At 32.2% G+C, this 26,210-nt stretch overlaps 2 protein-coding genes across 3 annotated transcripts; one reads left to right on the top strand and one right to left on the bottom strand.

The window, feature by feature from the left end:
• The first annotated feature begins 603 nt into the window (after nt 1–603).
• LOC136271625 (uncharacterized) lies at nt 604–10,129 on the top strand. Of its 2 annotated transcripts, XM_066072006.1 has the most exons (5): nt 604–1,038; nt 4,422–4,513; nt 4,739–4,906; nt 5,711–5,854; nt 6,128–10,129. In XM_066072006.1, the coding sequence occupies exons 3-5, from the start codon at nt 4,747–4,749 to the stop codon at nt 6,163–6,165; spliced, it is 342 nt and encodes a 113-aa protein (XP_065928078.1). In that variant the 5' UTR covers nt 604–1,038; nt 4,422–4,513; nt 4,739–4,746; the 3' UTR covers nt 6,166–10,129. The 2 variants fall into 2 exon arrangements, with proteins under 2 accessions (XP_065928078.1, XP_065928079.1); XM_066072007.1 differs by lacking the exon at nt 604–1,038 and having other exon boundaries at nt 3,821–4,513.
• Nucleotides 10,130–13,110: 2,981 nt separating this feature from the next.
• LOC117684346 (uncharacterized) lies at nt 13,111–14,442 on the bottom strand. Its single transcript, XM_066072540.1, has 2 exons — nt 14,125–14,442; nt 13,111–13,315 (listed from the first exon to the last, which is right to left on the bottom strand). The coding sequence occupies exons 1-2, from the start codon at nt 14,250–14,252 to the stop codon at nt 13,111–13,113; spliced, it is 333 nt and encodes a 110-aa protein (XP_065928612.1). The 5' UTR covers nt 14,253–14,442.
• Nucleotides 14,443–26,210: the final 11,768 nt, after the last annotated feature.

Genomic DNA, 26,210 nt, shown 5'->3' with positions numbered 1-26,210 from the left:
GACCATTTCTCGCCAAGGACCATTTCTCACCAGTACATTGTTGCGTCATTTTTTAAACATATAAAATTATATACAAAAAAAATGACGTAGCAATGCACTGACGAGAAATGGTCCTTGGGGAGAAATGCTTACACGCCAGTAGGCTATATCCAAGGAAATCAATTTTACCATTTTGAACCATAATTTTATTTAGAATTTTTTACTTAGATCGGAACACCCCTGCATCTTCCCCTATCTTAATCCTAAATACACACCAACCCCGCATCAAATCCTAGATCCTCCATTGCACACTGACACATTTACGCAAACATAACGTTACATATTAGAGAAGTTACAATTTTATATTTACATAAGTATAATAATTACCAATATCGAGTCAGATTCCGATCCTGCCTCACTTATGCTGGGGGACAATGGTCTCAGAACGCGAGCGCGGGCACTATGGGCACGGCCATCGTTAGTTTTCTGTCTCTTTGGTGTGCTTTCCAAATCAGACGGACTTTCCGTTCCTTCGAACTCCAGATGAAGACTTGGTTGGCTGTCAAGACCATTTTCCGAACTGCTGTAGCTAGAATCCGACATTTTCTCAAAGAATTACTACATCTTTCTCCCGGTGAACCGCTTTATTTATACTGATTTCGCATTTCAAAACTTTGTCCAAGATATCTGATTGGCCAGCATCTCGTTCCATATTTGGGAGTACCACGCAGGCGTTCGTATATTGATTCGTATCTGTTGATTACCCCCCCCCCCCCATCCCGTTTCCCCCTTCGTAAAGTTTTCAAAGCATTAATAAAATAATTGAATATAAAATATAAAATTTTCAATTATTCGGGACATTACAGTTTTTATATAAAATATGACTATATATATTTATTGCAAACCCATACTATGCAAACGATTGTTTACGAATAAAACTATGAATATGTTACTGATGCGAGAAACCCCCATGTGGATGAATTATTCGCGCTCAAATCTGGGAACAAAGACAACCATTTTGGTCAACATTTTTGACACAAACTACAGTAGAAATTACCGGTAAGTTTGACATTATTTTGTAAAATTTAAAATTTCATGTTGGGACTTTGGATATACAGAAAAATGTTTACTATTACGTCCCAACTGCAGCTGATATATTCTGTATACATACATGTACATAGAGATTGGTCAGGTTGTGTTATGCATCATCATGTTTATTTGCCTACAAGTTAACATTTTCGTATTTTGCTGGAAACATAAAAAACGACACACGATGTTTTTTTTAACAGTAGGTCCATGATAAAAAAAAAATCCTGGTTCTATGATTATATCATTTAATGATTAGTTTGGCATATGCTCCTAACACTTTGTAATGTTTTATCATTATTTAAAGATCATCATTAAAAAAGTACTGCCAACAAAGAGCTTATACAGTTGTTACGAAATAAAGGTGACTGATTGACTACTACTATTAAAGTAGGAACAAAAAGCTATTATTTTGCTGGTTCAAAAATTAAATCATCTTGACATTCATAACAAATAAAATTGAATCAGTTTTTCTAATCAGTTGTACATTTTTAAATGCATCAAGGAGTGTCTATAATTCCACAACAAAGAAAGGAAACAAGTGGGGATTAGTGCCAGCTTCCCACCTAACCATGCATTCCCTGCTGGGAGGGTTAGTTTACAGTGTCAAACATGTATACACCAGTATGTGATAATCAAGAGATAAGACTGACACAACAGTGAACACATGAGAAATCTACTTATTCTGAAATCCCCCCTACCTGTGTGATGAGCATCTGCAGTGTAAATTTTCCACCAGGAAACATATTACTTTTAATTCAATATGTAAATTTTTGAATCTCTTTTGCATAAGGAGGCTGGGTGGCCCGTATATTATCATGACCATCGAATCTGCCTTAATTTTATGCATGAACTGTCATTTATATCATTAAGGAAACTTTAGTTTTGAATGTTTTCTATAGATATATCTTTAACAAAATATCTTTTTTGCTACAATGGTGGAACACCCTCCCCCCAAACCAGGCCAAAATAAATTAGTTTATTTGGAATTGCCTCCCGCCTCAATGAGAATAATCCCTGCTGATAAAATTTTATTAGCAAGAAACAAAAAAAACTTTTTTTTATAGTTTTTTTTTTCATGGTACAATGTTCATTTTTTTTTTAAAATTGGGTTCAATCTAAGGAAAGAAAAAAAGAAATAAACATTTCCCCTGTTTATTGAGATTTCAAATTTGTTAGTCAATTTTAATGAAGCAAACTTTAAATTTGAAAAAAAAGAATCCCCCTCCCTCCCTACTGGGTCTGAAAACCCTAAGATGGAGGCCCCATGTCAAGCATGCCTTTTTAGTGTTTTATCATATTAAGATCATCATTAAACAAGTCAAGAAGTGCTGCCAAAAAGAAAAAAATATGTTATCCCCATTGACAAAATCTATACATGTAAAATCATTTTTTTTTAATCATTAATCAAATTTCGAGTAATTTTAAAGAAGAAATTCAATAGTTCTTTTCTCTGGTATTGTTGATAGGGTTGGAAACTGGTACTCAGTATCCATACTGAGTACTTTCTTCAAAATAAAAAATAAAATAACACAAGATTTCATTTAATACAGGTACCAATTTCCTTTTTAAAAATTCAGGAAAAAAAATGTTTGCACATTCAAATTGTTTTTATGAAATAATTCAAACTCATTAAAAAGTATTGTAAGGGAGGGCTTATTAACGAAATAAATAAAAGTTAGGATGAATATTTATTATTTAATTTATGTTGGGTCTCCAACTGCTCATATATCAGACTGTCAGTTAAATATTCGGGATTTTCATAACCTGGAGTAATCGTTCGCAACACGAGTTATCTCCCCATTAGAACAGGTATAGCGCTATGTAACCAGTATAAACAAATGGTTGAAATAAAAGTTTTTTGTCTTGTTTCAGGGTTGTCTCTAAGACTTGGGAGGCGGGGAACTTCCCCGCCTAAAGTGACGTAATTACCCGGCTTTTATTGCATTTCAAACACAATCTAGCTATAAGCTAGACCCCCAGAACCCCTTCTACTTTTTTATTTCTCCTTTCTACTTCAATTTTTAGAGACAACCCTGTGTTTAATTGGTTACTGATTTAAATTGTCATTGTAAAAACACGATTGTGCAATTAAAGGATGCTGATACAAAAAAAACAGTAGGGAGATTTGATGAGCGCGTTAAATTGTACCATCCAAGCTCGTTCCTTATGGTTTTAAAAGTGGATGGGAGGGACTCACTATTCATTTCCTTCTTTTCACAGATTCACAATTTTTTTTACTTGATCCCAAAAAAGTGTTGGGAGCAACTTCATGTTTATTCACTTCTTTATATGTAATTTTATGAAAAATATCTGCTGCAAGAAGAAGTTGTTGGGGGGGGGGGGGGGAAGCCACAACTTCTTCTTGCAGCAGATATTTTTCCCTCCGCTCGCCCTCAATAATTAATGCAGTTGCTGGCGGTGAAGTGCGTGGTTTCAGGAGAGTGCAGCTGATACATGTACATGACATACATTGTATTATCAAGAGAAGTGGACATGCAAAGCTGTCATACAGACATGGATGACATGGATGGTTTTGTCTGTCCACCTCTCTAAAGAAGAAATACAATTAAGATATTAAATTAATCACATCATAAATTCCAAAAATCCCAATCCGTGAAGTTGGGTGGGGATGGGGGGGGGGGGGGTCCTCGTACATGTATCATCTTTGAATTTAATCAGAATTATATATGTGCGTACTTCCCCTGTATTGTTTTTACGTTATCCTAAGAAAAAGGATAGGTACAGTTCATTAGGAGTTTATATTTCTACATTTGATTTCTAGAAAAAAGTCTGCTTTTCAACTCCAGCCCTCTCTAATATTTATAACATCTTTAATTTTTGCGGAACAGGATGGGTTCATTTCATCAGAGAAATCACTATACCACCATTCATCCGCTAGCTCTGAAATTGACAAAAGGAGTAATTGTCCCAAAAATAAGAATCCGAATGTCTTTCACTCGCAATGTTTGCTGATTAATAAAAAAAATAGGTATATCATGTTATACATGTTTTTAATTGTAATCAAACGCATTCTTTGCGTTCACTTTAATTTTTCATTTAATTATAGATAACTTTTGATGTTTTCTGTTTGGTAATTCAAATATTATCAAATGTTTTTGTTGTAATAAATGTCGTTTTTATGTAAACTCCCGCACTGCTTACTCTTCTTCGAATAACCGGAAGTAATGCATACCTGCTATAAGGGGAAGATAACTCTTTCAGTAACGATAACTCTAGTTTATGGGAAGACCCAATATTGAATACATGTATGTAATAACTTTGTTTAAATTCATTAATTAAAAAAAATTCTTAAAAGTTATTCTCTATCCTTTTTTTAATTTTTCGTCCTTTAGTGCGACCTTACTATGTAAACAACATTGGATGATCCGGGTGCTGGCAACAAATTGAGGCAGTCTCCTGTTTCACCTCACAGAATCATTGGACGGTAGAGTTTATAATAATTATTAAACGTTTTATCAAGGAAAATAGTTACATAAGTAACTTATCAAATATTCATCCACCAAACGGGGAGTAGATATTACATTACCCGTGCTTTAATTTCATGTAAAGAAACCGAAAGTAGAAGTGGAGATTCAAATTTTTTTTATTAATTATTAATATATTAAAAAAAAATTTAGAGCAACAATCATGGTTAAAAAATCTTCTTCAGCTAGTTAAATGGGTAGAAGCAAAAAAGCTGTTAAAGCCAGAAGTAAAAGAATAAGAGAACTGAAAAAGCATCATCGAAAGCAGGAGAAATTTACAGATGGAGCAGTGAAATATGATGGATGCACTGACGAGCAGCATATTGATGAAACATCAACAGTTGAAAGTGATGGTAAGTAGAAGTTTGGTAAATTTAAAAATTGCTGCCTTTATAATTTGATTTTTCAAAATGATAGAATCATGATCTTCTGTATGTAATTTACTGTGCAATTATTAACTTCTTCCAGTAAGGCCTTAAAAAATAATGGTTTTTTTCTGCTTCCATGCTGAAAAAAGTAGGGTCGGTCGGAATTTTTTTTTATTTTTTCAAATATTTTTTTTCCTTTATTCTTGCAGTATCCATACATGCCGGTTAGATACTGACACTGCTGAATGGTATAAAATGAGAAATACTTTAAATATCATTCCTGACTATTAAGCTGGTATAAAGAAAACACAAAAATGATATTATATATAAGATACTTCCTCTGCCAGCGATGAGAGCATTATTAATATCTACAACACATGGAAACATACAGCCACTTGGAACAAAACTTTTGAGTTACACTGATTTTAAAAGAGCAACTGCTACAAGCGTTTTTGTGACCACAATTTTGAGTAAATTTTTTCCAAATTGGATAAAAAAGGAAATAAACGATTTTCCATCAAAAATTCTTTTAAAAAAAAGTTTTGAGTCGAGGGGTAAAAGCTAGGGTTGGTCGGGAAAGCGGAAACAAACCGGTTTTTTTTTTTAGGCCTAATCTGCATTCCACCATCTGGTGTATTGTCGCAAACTTGTACTTATGCTTATTAGATTTTACAAGATAGACATTTTAAATGACACAATTTTTTTTCCCGATGTGCTGACAGGTTTAATCTCAGATTTTAATTATGTATATTTTATATTTATATCTTTATATCATGTTTCATATTTCAGATATGGATCATAGCAACATGGAAACAGATCCTCTTTTCAAAGACTTTAAAAAGTACATAAAGGCAAAACACCAACTCGAGAGAGCAAAAGAGAAAGTTACGCAGTGTTGTGGGAGGAAAGTAGTTAAAACTGAAGATGGGCAAGGTATGTGAATATGTAATACATGTATTGAGTTATTCTACATATATGCATACATTGACAATTAATGATGTTTTACCTTAAATCATATTCGATCAAATTGGAATTGCTATTACGTGCTCTAGCAAAAGTTTAAACGTTGATTGTTCCGTATGTATGTTACTGAATATAATTACACCCTATTTGACGACCCCAAATTGGTTAAACAAAACTTCATATTTAATATGTACATGAATGTATCCTTTATTCGGAATTTATACACGTATTTTATGTTTTCAGTGAAGATTGTTTTTCTGGACTACGAGTATAACTTTTAATTTTGAATTATGGAGACCAAAAGAAGAAAACGAAAAACATGTTCATCATGTAATGAAGAATATTCTGCGAGACACATGAACAGACATGTTTGTAAACCAAATTCAAAATTGGTGCAATCTGCAGCACAAGCATGCCCAGAACCATCAGATGAGGAACCATCTTTTCACTCTGATGAAGAATGTGAAGCAATATTTTCACAGAAATCTGAGTCTGATGATTTAGTTAGTGATTGTTTAGATGAAAACTTATCTGATTCTTCTGACAATGAAGAAGAAATGGTATTTATAGATGAATTTTTAGAAGAAGAGAATGATTATCAATCAGATGATCAATATTCACAGGATACAGATCATTTGTATCTGGTATCTTTTTTTAAGATATTGCTTAAGTGGCAGGCTCTATTTTTTGTGTCGGATCATGCACTGTCTTTTTTATTACTATTTTTTAGATCAATGTTGTATATTCCTTCTGCTACCTCAACATTAGCTACAGAGTTGTACAGAAAATTTCCTTCAAATATCTATCAGCTCAACAAATTTATCTCTTTTGACAAGGATGGTTTCAAAAAGTATGTTGTTTGTCAGAAATGTTTTTCATTATATGAATTTTCAGATTGTATTCATTTGGTTGAAGGTATTGAGGTTTCCAAAAAATGTAGGAATGTTGTATTCCCAAACCATGCTTTAGCACATTTTCGCAGGCCTTGTGGTGAGGTACTTTTGAAATCAGTAACCATCAATGGTAAGACAAAATTAGTTGCAAAAAAAACATTCTGCTACAAAAGTATTGAAGAAAGTTTGAAAACTTTAGTCAATAGAAAAGGGTTTGAAGACCTATGTGAGTTGTGGAGAAATAGAAATGTGTCAGAAGATATTATGACAGATGTTTATGATGGTGATATTTGGAAGGATTTTAATGGACGAAAGTATCAATTTTTTAATGAAGAACGAAACTATGCAGTAATGCTAAACATTGACTGGTTTCAACCTTTTAAGTATACAAATTATTCAGTCGGTGCAATTTATATGACTATTTTAAATCTACCAAGACATTTACGATTTAAAAAAAAAATGTAATTCTTGTTGGGCTTATCCCAGATATGAAGACAGCGCTTCCTACAAATACATTTATTGAGCCTCTTGTGAAAGAATTAGAGACTGCCTGGATTGGGTTTCATATGAAAAGCTTTAAATGTTCTGAATCTCCTACAAAATTTAGATTAGCATTGATTTGTGTAGGCTGTGATATTCCCGCAAGCAGGAAATTGTGCGGATTCCTTGGCCATGCAGCTACTAAAAGTTGCAACAAATGCATGAAGAGTTTTGAGGGTGGAGTAGGTGAAAAAAACTATTGGGGCTTTGATGTTTCATCTTGGGAGTTGAGAAATTTAAGATCTCATTGCGAAGCTGTCAAAAATATTGTTCGATGTAAAACTAAAACAAATAGAGAGAGATTAGAAAAAGAATATGGTGTACGATACTCAGTCTTATTAGAGTTAGATTATTTTGACCCTATTCGAATGACTGTCATTGACCCAATGCACAATTTGTTCTTAGGAACAGCTAAACGCATGATTTCTCTTTGGAAAGATCACAAGATTTTATTGCCTGAACATTTTGATAAAATTCAGCTGCAAATGGAGAAAGTTCAGTGTCCATCAGATGTTGGAAAGTTACCACAAAAATTTGCAAGTAGTTTTGGTTCTTTTAATGCAGATCAATTCAAAAACTGGACAATACTTTTTTCTATTCTTACACTTACAGGCTGTTTGCCAATTGATCATTTAGAGTACTGGCGAAAATTTGTTATTGCCTGCAAGTTACTCTGTACACGATATTTGTCTAGAAATCATGTGAAAATATCAAATTTTTTATTGTTATCTTTTTGTAAAAAAGTAGAGCAAGCATTTGGATGTGAAAGCATAACCCCAAATATGCATATGCATGTTCATTTAGATAAATGTTTATATGACTTTGGGCCTGTGTACTCATTTTGGCTGTTCAGTTTTGAGCGTGAAAATGGTGTTTTGGGGTCAATTCCTACAAACAAAAGAAGTATTGAAACTCAGCTCATGAGAAAATTTTTGAAATACAACCACTCTGAAGATTTATGTATTGATGAATATACTGAAGATCAGTTTGGTACAGAGTTTCAAAAACTACTTGAAATGTATGATGAGAGAGAACGGGGTACATTAAATCAGATGAACAGATTCACAAATTATGACTTTGTAAAATTGTCCTCTAAAGATATTCATGTTGAATCAGTCAATTGGGTTTCTGAATCTTTTGATGGTATAAACATTTCCACTTTGAAAAACTGCTCACTTAGTGACAGAGATGTTGTTTTTTTAAAAGAAATGTACAGCACTTTGTATCCTTCTATTGAAGAAAGCAATTTATTTGTATGTAATACATGTAGATCAGCAAAGTATGTGGATATTTTTGGATCTGTACTTGGTGTAAAATTGGGAAGAAGTAGCAGATCTTCTATGATCATTGCTTACTGGCACAAAGATGATGGCAATATTTGTACTTATGATGACATGGAACTTGCACCTCGTCCAGGACAAATACAAAAACTTATTGTACACAATGTTATGATTGGCAATCAATCATGTGTTCATTTGTTAGCCAGAGTTCAGTGGTTTAAAAAACCTGATGAAGAAACATTCAAACATTATGGTAAACCTATAGAAGCATGGCACAGCAATATGTTTGACAGAGATGGACCATCTACTTATATACCAGTCCAACGCATCAAGTCAAAATTTGTGTTTGCATATGATGTAATCAGAGGCAAAAATGTTATTGTTGTTATGCCAAGAGAAAGATTTCTTTGTTAGCATTATATCTGTGAAATGTACATAAAGGGGGTTGTATTCTTTAATTTTTTTATTATTTTTTTGTATATTGTTACAATTTTTGACATGTTGTTTGAATTTTTCTACTCGAAAATGTGCAATGAAATAGAATTGAGAAATTTGTTTGAATTGCATCTTAAATAAGCATACATGTAGTTTGATCATGATATATTAAGAAGCAGTTTAATCAAATATATATACACTTCCTCAAAGCCATAATATTAAACACATACACACTCATGCCAAATTTACAGACTTATTAAAATATTATAGTTAAGCACAAAAAGTTTCATGTGTGAAGCTTGACATTTGAAGCACACACTAGTATACACATGTACTGCTTTGAGATGTTGAACACACATTTTTTTGATCTCGGAAACTAGACACTATAAGCACACAAACAATCATCTTTGTGAAGTTGAGCACACATATTTTGATGTGTGAAGCTAGACACACAAAGCACATACTAGCACACAAACATACACAGGCACTGCTTTGTGAAATTGAGCACACATATTTTGGTGTGTGAAGCTTGACACACGAAGCACGCACACACTACATGTAGCACACAAACACACATACACTGTTTTGTGAAGTTAAGCACACATATTTTGGTGTGTGAAGCTTGACACACGAAGCACGCACATACTACATGTAGCACACAAACACACATCCACTGCTTTGTGAAGTTAAGCACACATATTTTGATGTGTGAAGCTTGACACACGAAGCACGCACACACTACATGTAGCACACAAACACACACATCCACTGCTTTGTGAAGTTAAGCACACATATTTTGATGTGTGAAGCTTGACACACAAAACACACACTAGCAAACTAGCACACACATGTACTACTTTGTAAGGTCAAATCCGCGCACATTTATACACAATTTATTTAACAATAAATGCATTACTTGAAGGAAACACACAGTATGTCAATGCATCTTGTACACATTAGAATAATTTGTTTTTTATTATTTTTATGTTAAGAGGTTCCTTTCTGTTCATTTTATGACTACATTAAAAAAAATTGTACACAGTAATAAGTTTGTAATTTTAGATGTGTATTAATAATATACAAAATACAAAACAGTACTACCGTATGTATTCAGAAAATAATTAAATTCAGAATTAATTTCAGTATGTTTTATTATTGTTTTCACGATTATATATATATATATATATATATATATATATATATATATATATATATATATATATATATATATATACATTTTCCAGTGTCGCTGTCTGTGATAACACTACGAATCGATTTTGTACTATACAGCCCAATAAATTCAAAAGACGTAGTGTTGGGACGCAAACGGGTTTGCATAATTAATATTATAATATCTAATCGTAAAACTGCTGAAAATTATATAAATATAAGTAATAAGAATTCATTGTTTGAATATTATGAGGTGATAATTTCGGTCGGGGCGTGATCAAATCTATCATAAAGCCCTTCGAGCTTTATTGGATTTGATCACACGCCCCGACCAAAATTATCACCTCATAATACTCAAAGATTGATTCCTTATTTCATAAATAATGCAGATTAAATTTTATAGAAAGAGTAAAAAGATGGACGAATGTCGCTTATTATAGGACGGATAATATACTGAAAATGAAATTACCAATTTAGAAAACATTTGAACACTCAAGGTGAAAAGATAAAAATTTTTGAAATCAGTGCAACTAACATCATATTCGCTCAACCTTTTCGAAAGAGAAAAAAAAACAGTTAAATTTCATAACCTTTACAAAACTGTAAATTGTATATTTACACTGTCTTTAAATATCATTACTACATTTAAATATATTTAAGTTTTGTAAAGGTGATCTTTGTATCTTTACGTACATTGAAGTTAAGTAAAGGTAATATTTTCATAATAAATAAAAGATGACACCAAAAAAGGTGATCATCTTTGTATCATTACGTAAATTAATGTTAAGTGAAAGGTAACCTTTTCGTATTTACACACATTAAAGGCAATTGTAAAGATCACCTTTGTATCTTTACGTAAATTAAATTTAAGTGAAAGGTAACCTTGCTTCTCTGCTCATCTTTAAGTATATTTACTGTTGAAGTAAAGTTTTGTAAAGGTGTTTTTTCAAGCAGTGAATGGAATCTGCTAGTACCCACAACTTTAGGCCAAAACGTATTGGTTTGTCACGGATAAATTGTCGGATCCCCGAGTAGTGATGCTTTGATGCTACCATCCGTTCATCCACAGACACAGACTCGTATGGCTGAAACAATGACTGTGATATGGATTCCACATGTTCCAAAAGACTACGCACTCTTGTCAGCTTGTCATCTGTAAACAAAAGAAGTGATGTTATATATTAATCAATATACATGTATGTACAATATATATTTATATGTTTACACAGGAACATTTTCATCCTGTATTATTTTCCACCAGTTGACCCTTATAATTGTTAGAAGATAGGCAAAATGAATGCTTTTCATAATGAATGGCAGGTTTACAATAAATACACAATATAATTCAATAGAGAATATTTCTAGGAATAAAACATCGCATCAAATTTACTGCAGATTTGAACATCTTTACTGAAAAATACTTTTGTCTTGAACAACAACAAATCCTACATTCAAAAGGACTAAAATTCTCAGAAAAAATTAAAGGATTGGATAGTCCTTGTAATAAGAACATCAACACATTGTCTTCTAAATACATACAAAATTTTATGTAATTCCGTTAAGAAGTTAGGATGGCGAAAAACAGGACTGATTGACAGACAGACAAGAGGCAAGAGTGTGATACAGCCTATCATACATGTTACTCTTTAGTCAGTGCATTGCTGATTTATCAATATCCATATAAAATAAATCTAAGATATCAATTAAATCATTTGACAATTTATGTGTTTTTGTTCCCTAAATCTGTATATACTCAGTAGATAATTTTGTACAATGCAAAGCAGTAATAGGTACAGAGCCCAGCACAAGCACAAAAGAACCCATCTAAAGTTTACTTGCTAGAGTAAGTAGTTTTTTTTTTAAATAAGCAATATAATAAATAAATTAATTTATTAAAAATAAATTTTTAAATAAGTAAATAAGCAATATTGCTGCTTTTGTTTGTCATATTTGTGTTTTGGAGACTAAATTACCTGTACATCTCTTCAACAGTGACCCTTGTCCATGCCCCCATGCTGTTGGCATATGAAAGATTTTGGCCCTTAGAAATCAAAGTTTCTGCATGATGGTTGGTGGCAATACAAATCTCTAGCATTATTTCTTGAGTCAGGAACAGAAGGAAAAAATCAACTGGCTTTTGGAATACTCTGAATGTCTGTCTAAAAAATGATTGTTATTGTAAAAATTAAAATGCAAAACTGTATGCAGTCAAAAACATTAAAATTATAGTAACTGCCGAACAGTCTCCCATTCTTTCAGATAACACTTGTAGACAGTTGAGACACAACTTTGATTGATGAATATGTATTCAAATTGACTGATATCATGGTAGAAGTCAATCAATCACATACTGCCTAACTCAATCTAATTTTGAATAAAGCTTTTATGCACAGATTACAAATTCTTTTCAAAGAGGATGGGGGCTGAACTAATTCATAATTATTCATTCATATCATAAATGGCAATAAAACAGTACAGTTCCCCTGTACAGCACATCTATACTAGGTTACAAATGAAACCAGACTAATAAATAATCACCCTCCCTAATTTAAACTTTTACAGTACCCCATTTCAGACAAGACTGATTGTTTTAAATTTTCTAATGAATAACATTTCATACCTCGCCCTATTTTGACTCTTCACAAGGAACATGATTTTTTGTTCTCAGTGTAACCATGCTACAGAATTGTCATACTGGGAAACTGTACTGGATTTGAGACATACATCTAATAAATTCTTTTGAGGCAGTCCTAGTGTTTTGACACGGTTTAAATTTGAGAAATCATAATGGTACATGTATGCAGTGATTTCCAGGAAGGGTGGAGAGGTGTTGGTCACAGTTGAAAGTAAACTCCTTTCTATCTTCAGGGGACTTTAGTATATACCAGAATAAAGTATATTATAATGATCAAAAATATTTGTACCTGGTTAAAAAACCAAGCTGAATACCAGGAGGAAGACATGGCCTGAAGGAAAACAGCCGGGAGTCCCTCATTCCCTCATCAATGTCATTCTGGTCCCTCCAGTATATATGTTCTGCAAGTGGATCCTGAGAAGCAGAGCTATCTGTAGTCTGGGACAGAGTCTGAGAACTTGTCTGTGATGGGGGATGTCTGAAAAATAATTTGAGACATGCAACCAATATTCGCTGAAGAACATTTCTTACCATTGTTTTGTTACATCATTTTATCGACACATAAAAAATTTTATATATGATAAATGTTGTAACAATGCACTGGAGAGAAATGTTATCTGGTCACAGTATACTTCTAAAAATAATATTTATTACAGAGTGTTTACTGCTTTTAATTCAAATAGGCTACTTTAAAGACTTTAATCATACCGTTGAAATTAAATACGAATTAAAAAATATATTGACTCGAATTATTTTAAAATATAAATAGGTCTGAGAAGACTCTAAAAAGTTAACCATCAAGAATGAAATGCTTCATCAAAAAATTGATCAACCATGTTTTTTAGCACAGTAGTCAGTCATTAGTTCTAATTTTATCAATTTTCAATTTACAAAACACCATTTTCACCAATACCTCTACATGTTAATCATGATAATTGTACTTTTTTCTGTTTGATGTGACGAGAGAGAGAGAGAGAGAGAGAGAGAGAGAGAGAGAGAGAGAGAGAGAGAGAGAGAGAGGCGGGGGCACCTGCGTACATGCGTCGCACATGACGATTTTTTGTATTTGATGCAGCATGCAGTTCGTATCTTTCACAATTTTACGAAATTCATGAATGAATGTGGAAAAGAATCTAATGAAAAAACATTTAATGATGAAATAGTTATTAATTAAAATAAATAATAAGCTGTACAAGGCAGTATTTTTTAACAATATATTCATTTTATGAAAGCTGCTGGCTATTTTTTTTTCTCCGGTGTGTTGTTTACACACTGCAGATTATTTACCCAATTTGCAAGGAATTTGATGGTTCAAAAGTTTCATCTTGGTTATCTGCTTCTTCGGACAACCCTCCAGTCAACAATAAGTCAAGATAGTCTTCCTCATCCTCGGAGAGAATCTCGTCAAAATCCATTTTACCCGCTGTTTATTCTCAACAATCATGCCGGAAGCGCATATTGCGCCCTCTCTATTCTCGTCACAAACCGCGCGAAAATTTAAATTTACATACCATTTCAACGGCGCTTTGTGTAATATATATTCAACTGACAACTCTCGAAATAATACCAAAAAGAAGCTGATGTCTTATATTTTTAAAGTATCGATTTTCTTTTTCCTATTACGTAATTGCTATTTGTTTTTATGCATTTTTGTCAATCGTTTACGTTTTTCTTCGATAACAGGTCACTGCTTGTAGTAAACCCTAAAGTTTTTTCTCTATTTTAAGATCTAAACGCAATAGTTGAATTAAAAAAAATACACGATTAGTTTCCTTGAAGTCTTAAGATTTTTAGGTTATAAATTTTATTTCGAAATATTTCTTGTGTTTCTTACACAATCAAGAAACTTTTCAGAATACGTGTAATCACAGAAATCGAAAATTACGGAGATTTCTCGCACAGCCTCCTCTTAATTAACTGTTAATTTACACGTTTCCTTTTTAGTACTGGTTAATATTTTCTATATAATTAAATTTAACAGAGTCTCACAATGAAATTGATACCTTGTTTTTAGAAATCCGTCCACTATAAACAAAACTATCTAATATTTTGAGCAACACGTATTGATAAAATTTGCTTACCGGTCAAATTTGACCGGTACGAACGTCAAAGGGTTAAACAAGAATATCAACAGTCTCGTTTGAAGTCATCTTTTCGTAAGTTCAATGATCGATACAATGACCTTGTCAGCAATACAATCGTTCATTTGGTTGCATGCTGACTGACGTTTTCTAAATAATTGTTAGACCATAATTAATCACCTAATTCTCTAAGGACTTTCCCTTTTTTCCCGAATACGACAAAGAACACACGGGGGGTGTGACCTGTCAGCAGAGGATGCTCACTCCTCCTAGATACCTTATCCTACCTCTATCTTTTTATAGGCTCGTGCTGCTCTGCTTTGAATTTGCATTTCGTCGTTTATATGGATTTTTTGAGATAGTTGACAGTTTGTTATTGTCATTTGTTCATTTAAATATTCAATTTCTTGGTTACTAAGGATGCTAATACAAAAAAGGACACACGATGCGGGTTTTTCTTTCAACAGGTCAAAATTAAAGCTGCATGGTCCGATTTTTTAACTATTGCAGTATCAAACGATTTTCCGTACAAATCAATTATCTTAGAAAGTTATAGACTTTTGCCTATTTACACTGACAGAATCTGTTACTTTTCAAAGTAAGAAATATTCAACGTAAATAAAATAATCTCGTTATGGGCATACAAAAAAAAAAACAAACTTAACTGCATCATGGGAATGTTTAAAATAGGAAACCGCTTTGTTCGTTCTCCGAATGACTGGGTTTATTCAAGTGCTATGTTATGCATTGGATGTAAACAACGCAAACTTTTAGACCTCAGGGGTGAATTTTAATATGAGGCGAATTAACGTGATACCTTTTTGCGTCACTTGTTTTTAAAACAAATTTTGTACATACTTTTTCTCTCATTGAATTATGGCTTAATTGACAATGAAAATTAATGCAATATTTTTTTATTATACCTATATTTAGCATTAGAATCGTTTAAAATCGGTCCCAAAATTTGATGTAAAATCAAACCAAGCAGTTTTAATTTGCACAGATAGTTGATTACAGCGTGGTCACACGAAAGGATTTAATATACTATATTTAAATTATCAACTAACTGTCAAAGATGTTATCTGTAAAATGCTAAAAAAAGAAAAAAATTATGACATGAATAAATGCAGAACTTTTTGAATACATTTCGCTGAAATTACGTTGTATATTCTTATAAAGAGTAGGCTGAATTTATATCATTGTTTATGATAAGTACCGTAAATGATCTCATGTAAATTTTCAATACGTGTTTTTTTTTACAAAGCGTGTCGTTTTAAACAGACAACAGCGTGTCTGCGTTTCGTTTGCCATATATGTCCATATATGTCCAACTTCATAAAACATGCAAAGACAGTACGTGATATGGCACCATCAGGAAACGTGTCATGGCAAATGCATGATAAACAAACGATAAGCAAATGTGTTTGAGGTGCTATTCGACAGTAAACGCAATGTAAGGTTTACCAGTATTGAAGAGAACGGAAATTATGTATATAGGTAAAGGTTAGGTTTCAAGCAGATTTCTTCTCATTGCTAGTTTACAATGGATACAAGTAAACTATTTATTGAGTTTGGCACATTTAATAACTTTTTCTTTTAATCTTTGGCAAGGTCCACTCTTAGTAATTTGGAAAACGTTCCCCGAAATTTTGTTGCCTTTTTCGTACTGTCTCTTTCGGTAACTTTGAATTTGAGAGTACATACTCTTTTCATAGACACTTTTACTTTCTCAATATAATTTAACGACCAAGCATTGCTAACAAAATCCCTCAATTCTTATAAGCTGAACGCATACTGGTATACAAAGGAAAATAAACAGCTACTGAAATAAATCATACGAATTTCGTCAAAATAAATTGAAATATTGTATTTAGACATAGTTTAAAAACAATTAGATACAGCTGTTCTACTTTGGCCCCGGGTACATGTACCGATCCGCCCTCTTCAGACTTGGAATGACAAAAACTTCTGAGTCCAAACCAAAACAGCAGTGTTATATCATATTTGTATTAGACAGTTATAATATATGTTTTAAATCAATATTTTTCTTTGTTTGAATTCAATATACGTGGGAAATTTTGTCTCTTTCTGGATAAGCTCTTTAAGTTTCGTGTTTGTTTAAAGATATGTGTCACATTATCTGGTTGAAGACGCCCAGTATTTAGTATGTTATCAGATATATGTCACTGTCGTTAAAACTCCCAAGATTTGAACAATTGACGTTAAAAAAATCGACATGCTGACTTTTTCGCATGGATATCTTTTTTTTTATAAAATTGGTCACTCTTGTAAAATAATAGGTTTCTGTTTGAAGGTGACTTTCATGGACTGAAATACACAATATATACTTGTACAATCTTAATATTCTTCTGTTTATTTTAAAAATAAATGTGACATCACCAAGTACACCCTTTAAAGCTGTTTCTTTTAGGCAGAATATGCATACTCTTCTTGGAGTTGAGCGCCTCAAACAATAGCTTTCAAAACTTTTGTATCCATATCAGGTAGATGTTTTAGGTTAAATTCAATAGTCCTGCAAACGCAAGCGTTTTAAACTAACTTCAAATAGCAGAAACTAGCATACGTAGCCTGCCTATCAAATCATGAACATAAATTTAGATACGTGTATTTATTTCTGGATCATTATGGAAGCTGGTCAAACCCGTTAGCCTTTAATATGAAATTTAAGATTTAATTGCATTATTTTGCCCAAAAAACCGCATTAGTTGTAAAGGAAACTAAAACCTAGGAACACCTTTATCATTTTTAAAAGAACAATTTACAAATAGTTTTATCGAAACATATTTAAGGTGGGGTTTAAATGACATTATATAAATAGAAATGTGGGTAGAAAACCCCGTTTTGAAAAAAAAAACAAGAAGAGTTTGATGTGTTAAAAACCAGACATCCAACAATCAAACTACTGTACAAAATTTGTGTAAAACGTAATACCATAACATCATTAGCACAAATCGCGTATAAACGCCCAATTTTGCATTTTGATTTACTTCTGAGTATTTTAAACATGTACTTAAGGCTTAATTTTTATGGGAATTAAGATTTAATTGCATTATTTTACCAAAAAAACCGCATTAGTTTTAAAGGAAACTAAACATAGGAACACTTGTATTATTTTGAAAAGAACAATTTAGAAATAGTCTTGTGAAAGTCTTGTGAAAACATAATTTAGGTGGGGTTTAATTGACATTATATGAATAGAAATGTGGGTAGAAAACCCCGATTTGAAAAAAAACAAGAATTTGATGTGTTAAAAAACAAACATTCAAAAATCAAACTACTGTACAAAAGTTGTGTTAAACTTAATACCATAACACCATTAGCACAAATGACGTAGAAATGCCCAATTTTGCATTTTGATCTACTACTAAGTATTTTAAGCATGTACTTAAGGCCTAAATGTTTTTTGTAAAAAGCCTGAATCAAAGTATAATGATATAGATAACCATTTGGTCGATGAATACACATCGCTGAAACACGTATTTATCAAGCACACGTTGAATTTATATAATAGTCTATCATGAGCATCGTAAATGATCTCAAGTAAACTTTTGATGTGTATTCAAGTCACAAAACTATACACAATGTATTTGTACATTCTGTACTTTTGCAGTATAATTTATTTTTAGCGAATTAAAACTCGGTGAAATTTCATATCACACAATCATATACCACGCAAAGTTTAAACCAGGTACATTTTCGTGGAAAATGACTCATCTCGGGATAGATCATGCATGGCGAATTCCTTAAATACTTGACAACATTATAAAGATCTCGAGAGATAAGCCATCCAGCAAAACGACAAGACGGTAGGTGCATTTTATTCTGCTTCCGGTATTTTAAAGAAATAAAGTGTTATCTGTACCTTATTGCTCATGACAGTTTGCTATGCATGCTACCATGAGGAAAGTTTTCTTTCATATGTAATAATAAAATCATATATAAGTATTTTCATACTTATTTGTTCTCTATGACAATATTACTTCATTATTTTCCAAAAAGGAAAAAAAAGAGCTCGACGTGTTAAAGATAGACAATTAATCAAAGTACTGAAGAACTGACGGGAGTTGATTTTGTCGATGTTTATTTATTTTAAAATCAATGATATTTTATTTTGCATGACAAGTACATGTAGTTTCTAATTTGAATTACGAACATTTTTATAATATGAAGTTTGGGACTTTTTCGACGAGAATGTCGAGAAACCTCCAATATGAATCAGGTTAAATGATATTTAAAAATAAAATTATTCAATCAAACTATGTATCAGTAATTGAAATATTTCTCGAAAATGTTATGGATCCAAGCAATATTGAACTCTAGTCTCGTTTAACCAAACGCTTGGCTGACACCGTAAAGGATTTACGGAGACACCCAAGCATCGAGTTGAACTCTGGCGGAGGCATACATACGACTGCAAAAAATATCTAAATTGTTCGTACCATCTAAAATCTGACTATTTTCAAGGTATTTATAAATAAGTTTCCTTGAAAACAATGCTTTAGCATACGTTACATCGAATTCATCAATCATTTTCAAGAACTAAGTCTTGTCAGCAGCAATGATTTGTGCTGAGTTCCAAACACTGTTTCACTTTTGGTTTGTGTGAGTAACTGCATAGGAGAGTTGATTAAAATCAACTTCCAAAAATCACACTACTGTACAATGACATAAGTTAAACTTTATATTATAATACTGTAAGCACAAACAGCACATACACGAAAAATTCACATTTTGGTTTATTGCTACAGTGCTGCTATCGTGAAAGTTGACAAAACTATCCTATCCTATCCTATATCCTGTATCCTGCATCCTATCCTGCAAGTAAGCTCTATCCTATCCTATCCTATCCTATCCCATACCTTCAAAATATAGGAATGCAAGTTAAATGAAACGAAATTTAAGAATTAAATGATTTTATTAATTAATGTAGTATTTAAAAGGAATAATTAAATCTTAAAACCGAATATTCTTCGAGCGGGATAACTTATTTACCTGTGCTAAGGTAAAATCAAATCGTACTCGGGATGGACAAAATAACGTAAACAAACAGGTAAGCGATTCGATTTTTGATTTTATTATATTTATTCATTAAAAAACAGATAAATAACTTCGATGCACTTATTGAGGAACTGTTTAGTCACATATTTTTACAAATTATTTTCTTATCACAAATAACTGAGCGTAATTATCATTATTCGAGCGATTCTTTCGGCGATAAATGTAAACACGATCTGGAAATAAATAATTCCTTTCGAAGTTTATATCGTTTATAGTTAAACCACTCGGAGATATTTTTAAAGTATAAATTCTTAAGCATTTATAGCTAGCTAACATTTATGATTTCGATATGTTCAGGTTAATATCGGACATAATTATGCGATCCTGTTATTGGGCATCGAAGAAATTATATGAAACGTGAAGCAATGTCTGTTTTTTGTATACATGTTTATCTTTTAAAATGCCGAATTGGTCGTTTATAAATTCAAGCTTTTATTACTTTGCAGACTTTAAATGAAGAAAATACATAAATCTATTTCTGATGTTGTCAAATGTTGCATCGAATTCTCGCAGTAATTCTGTACTTGCGTACGAATTGACAACGATGTAGCGCCGACATTCTAGCGCGCATCAATGTTATGCACCGCGTTCTTGATATAATAAATATTCTTAAATGGTTTAACTTGTAAAACGTATGAAATTGACATTAAAAATACATTGTTAAGCCAATTTTCGTTTCGCAAAATAACTCTGAAATTTATACTCGAATCTGATTGGCTACAGGATGCAGGATAGGATAGGATAGGATAGGATAGAACTTAACTTTTATATTTCTATCATGTATCGTGCATCCTGCATCCTATCCTATCCTATCCTTGTCAACTTTCAGGATAGCAGCACTGTAAGTATTTAAATCATGAACTTAAGTCTTACATTTATTTGTAAACATACCGTAGCAAAAAATGATATGTTTGAATACCAGAACCATTTATACTACTATATTAAAATGATAGACTCGAATATCTTAGCTTTAATACCGAAGAGTATTGTCTTTTGTTTTATATATTCTAAACATCATTGATACTTGACGATTACCAATTTCTTTTTATTTTAAGAAGGTTAATAAAAGACAACAAACACATAGATGTGCGTTTTATGGAGGTGTTCCAAGTTTCTCGACATTTTTTAAATATTCCTCTCCCACAGCGACTGTTAAAAAGAACAAAACTGATCAGAACATTTATTTCTTATTTAGAGCCAAGAACAGACAAATATGAAGTTAAAACAGTTACAAGAGAAAGACATGAATAGTATAAAAACTAATACGGAATTACAATTTAAGTAAAGGACAAATTGAATGTTAATTACAATAATTGTATTTATACCATTTCAGTTAAAAGACATACAATGTATAAAAAGGTTTATGACATACTACTATGTTAAAATAATAGACTCGAATTTTTTAGCTTTAATACCGATACATCAGAGGGGTACTGTCTTTTTTTTTTCTTAATCAAGCTTCGCTAATTAAAAATCAACGAAAATTCCTGAAAACTATTCCGGAAACCATCTGAAATTTTTGGATTTTATAATCTTGCGCATGCGCATTACATTCACTCTAAATCCACGCGTGTAAAAAATGTTTATTTTTATGAAAACAGTGCGGAATATTAATACCAAGTGAATGTGTTCACCAAGATATTATTTTTCTACTTCGGAATCGACTCAATCTTTGAAGCTGCCGTGCCCTGGTATCTCGTGACAGTTAAAAATAGATCACTTCTTTACCTTAACAAAAAAATCAAAAAGTTTAACACTACCCCGAAGTTCATTTGTATGTTTGCTACAATAATTCGATCGGCAATTAGTTCATGTTTATTAGTATTACTGCTAGAATCCTATTATTAATCGCAGAACATAAATATTGTAAATATTTATCGGAAACCTTCTCTACTTCTATAATTTCATAGAAAATACTACGTATTTTTCATTTAAAACAACGAAGCACAGGATTCTAGCAGCACTTTTCAAGTAGTTTAGGTCATATACCATTTATATTTACCAAAGTCATCTTTTATAATATCCGGGGTAGTGTTACACTTTTGCCTTATTTGTACACACTGACAGAGGAAAGGCTGGTCAAGCCATACAAATGTCTATTTGCTTACCTTATAACACTCGCTGATTAAACAAAGCATCCACGCCTGTATTATCCTGATTATATACTAACTGACACTCATCTTAATCATAGATATATGTATTAAATAAGTCTTATTTCGGCATTGTTTACACTGCATTCCAATGATTTGTCTCCCGACATGATCTTCTCTATTAAACATGCTTGTGACGTCATCAATGATAATTATACGTAATACAGAGAAATCGATATATTCAGTAAGAAGAGTCTCTAGTGATATTTTATGCCTGTAGATTTTTTAATTTAAACCAGAGATAAAGTTAAAATTGACATGTTTCTGAGTAAAATATGACATCATGCTGCTTATTGTGACGTCATATCGATCAGAGGAATTTGATCGGTGAGAATTGCCTTATCATACCTACGCACGGGAGGCTCTTTATTTTATGTTTCCACAATATCAAATTTGTATCCCTAAACCCAGAGACGATAACATTCTTGAATTTTTTTTTCTGTTCATCAAAGAAAATACGGGAGATAAATCTAACACAGTGCAATTACTATAAAAAAAATTCTAAGAGTTTCGAATGTCAAAATGGTGTGTAAAAAACATTGTTGAAAAAATGTTAAATTCTGCAATTATAAAATTAAACTTTTCGAAGAAAGGTGTTTACAGCTTCCAAATGATTTGCTATGAACAACTTGACTGTTATTTTCAATGCAACTTTATTAATTTTCTCCAAAATGGGGCGATTCTGCAATTTTCTGCTACATTACGGGTACATGGGAGGCATTTTAACTGTGGTGAAGGCCTTTCCCCAGACATAGCCACATTATTCAAACTCAGCAGAATGTAGTGAAATTAATAGCATTATTGGTAATGCAAATTTCAATATTACAATATAAGGTGTGTCGATGTATCTATTTCGTAAATGTCCGATATCATATGCTATGTCAACCCTTGCACATACGGGTCAAAATCTAGGTTATTCAATGAATACATTTTGCTGGAAAGAAAACACGAACTTACCGAGAACAGGCTGAATTTATATCATTGTTTATGAAGAGTATAATTGTAAATGATCCCATGTAAACTCTTTATACGTATTTATGTGATGAAACTATACATGTGTGTCTTTTCAATACGTGTGCTGAATAAATATGTTTTGGACGAATTTAAACACAATTACATTCCACACCACACAATCATATACCACGTAAAGTTAAAACACGATATAGGTATACCTGGCATTTTCGTGGAAACAAGTTGTTTTCCGAGAAATCATAGGTATATGTCCTTTAATAGCTGCCAACATAATAAAGATTTTGTCAGAAAAGCCTTCTAGCAAAACGAGAATACGATAGGTGCATTTAAACATGATCCTCTGAATATCAGGGTGTTTTTTTTTAGGAATATACTGTTATGTTTTAGGTATAGATGTTACAGGAATTTTCGTGGAAATGGAATTCTTTCAAAGAAACCAGGGATATATGTCCTTTGATAACTGCCAACATGATAAATACTTTGTCAGAAAAGCCATCCACCAAAAAAGAGTAGACAATAGGTGCAAAAAATGGCCCTTTATTTTATTCTTATGTATACTAAAAACTTTACAAAATAATCTGTTATGAAACTTTGCTGTATTTCCAATGAAGATGCCCTATTGTACAAAGCGATTTTCAGAGACTTTGCTCTATTCTGCAGATCTGTAAGAATAATCATAGTTTTAACTTTACAAAAAGAAAATTAAAGTCAAAGTCGTTTTTTAACAAACCAAAAATGTCACGCATTAAATTAAAAAAAAATATCTACAAACGACCTTACAAATATACGAAAAACACAATATTTGTAACATACCAAATAATTCATATATCGTGTAATAGAGAATTTTAGAAAATGATACTATAAATACATATTGATTATTAATAAATTCATCGAATTTTAACAGTGGAAAAAATAATTAAGTTTTAATATGCAGCATTTGGTTTTTTTGCAAAAACATTTTATTAAGTTTCTATACTCGTATTACTTGGAAAACTATTAAAAAAACCCTAAAAGTTCTAGTTAAGATGTAGTTTATTAGTATAACACAGATGCGACTTTTAACACTATCCGCTTTCATTTTGTAAACACTATATTCTAAAAACTTTTACCACATTCCAGAAGGAATAACATTGTAGAATTGGATCTCGATTTTCAAACAAGATGTATTTGCTAGCATCAAGTATTTCTAAAACGTTTTCAAGCATACTTTCTCTGTCTTCTAAAAAGGTATAACAGCTTAAAACAATGTGCATATTATAGTTTTCTGCATCCTTATACTTAAAGGATACGTATACGTTTTACAGGTAGTTTCTGTTGATAAAACTTAAAACAAAAATGTTGATTAACAGTCATTTTAATTGATCCTATTAACAATTTACCACAACTAACTAGCGCTCAACTTGCAATCGTTTTTACAGAATAAAAAACACCTCATGTTTTACACAGATAGAAGCATGCCATTGTTTTCGTCCACTGCCCATATAGTTTGATAACCATTTTTGAATATTCTTCTTTATTTTAGATAAGCACAAAATAACATCTATTAGAAATAACATCAAAAAGATTGTTAATCTTAGCTATTTGTAATAATGTTGTGTAACTCTTATTATTTTCTGCTATGGTTTTATGTGCAAGATGAATTGTTTATAATTTTGGACACAAGGTGAATGAATTCGTTGAAAATATCGATAAGAATCTAAACTACCATGAAAAAACACTCACAAAGCAAGACGCTATAATAGTTGAGGAGATAAAGTATCATATTGAACAACTCCCAGAAACAGGCACGTAGCATCAGCCGGGGGGGGGGGGGGGAGGGGGCGGGCCAGCTTGTTGGGGCAGAAAAGATCTTTTGTTTAATTTACATACAAAAAATGGAATTAAAATGGAGCCCCCCCCCCCACTTTTATTGGACCATGTTAAAATTTGACTTCCAAATAAGTTCACTGAAGTTAAAAGTAACTGTGCCCCCCCCCCATCCATGGTTTAGGATTTTGAGGATTTTGGAAAGTAACTTTTTTTTGCTTGTCAAGATTTTTTGGATGAGCCTGGCCCCCCCACTTCCAAAAAAAATGCTACATGCCTGAGAAATGCCATTACGACTATTCCGATCGTTCAGGTTCGGTATTTCTATCCGTGCTGTTAATCCGATCTCTTACGGAGATGGTTTCTGGTCAGAAGTAAGAATTTTAAGTTTCCCCGAAATCATCAGCATCTATGTTCGAGAGTGAGAAATCTTCTTGCTGAATGATGAGCTAGTAGAAATATACTAGACGAATTAACATTTCTATTTTTACACCATTTATGATTTCTGTTTTGATATCCTCGAATGATGTTCTTCATGCATTGATTTTAGGCCATTAAATGTTAATCTCTTGGTTCTCACGCCAATATTTTCAAAACAAGATGTGGGCGGGCAGTGGTATTTTTTATCATTTCAAAAAAGGGATGCGAAATTGATTTTATTGAAACAAGGTGATATTCTTATTGAAATCCAGATAAAAAGCGAAGTTCTAAAGAAAAAAAAAGTTACCTTGCAATGAATGTATTGATTTTAGATTTTTTAGCTCAAACCAAATGAAATAAACAAATCAGCATGCTCATCTGGAAACACCACAGCTACGAGGCTTGCGAGAACCCTGAGTTTAAGTATTATGAATTATTCTGTATAGTACAAGCTGCAAAACTCTCCTCCTTCATGCATTTGAGGTTAAACAACGTCCCTCTTCATAATTTAACTAAAATCATTGTTGTTGCGATCATAACTTGAACACAGCGTCTTATAACTAGATTTTGCGGCCATTTGCCATCTGTTATAATTTTGTCTGGATCATCGCGATGTTAGCCATTTATTTTTTTTTTCAAAATCAAGCGTTTTACGGACCCGGGTCTCTAGAATGCAGTCGTAAGTATAAGTTTTTCCCGGAATTTGCAAGCGCACTAAAGAAATTTTATTTTATTCATTTACTGATACAAATTAGCAATGCACTATGTTAAATCTCATACGCACGGGCCTGATAATCTAGAACAATTTGTTCTGTTTGGCGTTTACCGAGTGAAACATGTAAATAATGTCACATTATCTGGTTGA

The sequence above is a fragment of the Magallana gigas genome, chromosome 9 (genome assembly GCF_963853765.1).
Source record: "Magallana gigas chromosome 9, xbMagGiga1.1, whole genome shotgun sequence".
Lineage (NCBI taxonomy): Eukaryota > Metazoa > Mollusca > Bivalvia > Ostreida > Ostreidae > Magallana > Magallana gigas.
This window is presented reverse-complemented; position numbering and strand designations above follow the sequence as displayed.

What these genes read in the sequence shown, in the direction of transcription:
- LOC117684346 (XM_066072540.1), bottom strand. Translation starts at nt 14,252, where the DNA reads ATGGATTTTGACGAGATTCTCTCCGAGGATGAGGAAGACTATCTTGAC. An exon ending in TCAAATTCCTTGCAAATTGG is followed by an intron (nt 13,316 to 14,124) that starts GTAAATAATCTG and finishes ATTATTTTTCAG; the next exon opens with ACATCCCCCATCACAGACAA.
- LOC136271625 (XM_066072006.1), top strand. Translation starts at nt 4,747, where the DNA reads ATGGGTAGAAGCAAAAAAGCTGTTAAAGCCAGAAGTAAAAGAATAAGA. An exon ending in ATCAACAGTTGAAAGTGATG is followed by an intron (nt 4,907 to 5,710) that starts GTAAGTAGAAGT and finishes TTCATATTTCAG; the next exon opens with ATATGGATCATAGCAACATG. An exon ending in TAAAACTGAAGATGGGCAAG is followed by an intron (nt 5,855 to 6,127) that starts GTATGTGAATAT and finishes TTATGTTTTCAG; the next exon opens with TGAAGATTGTTTTTCTGGAC.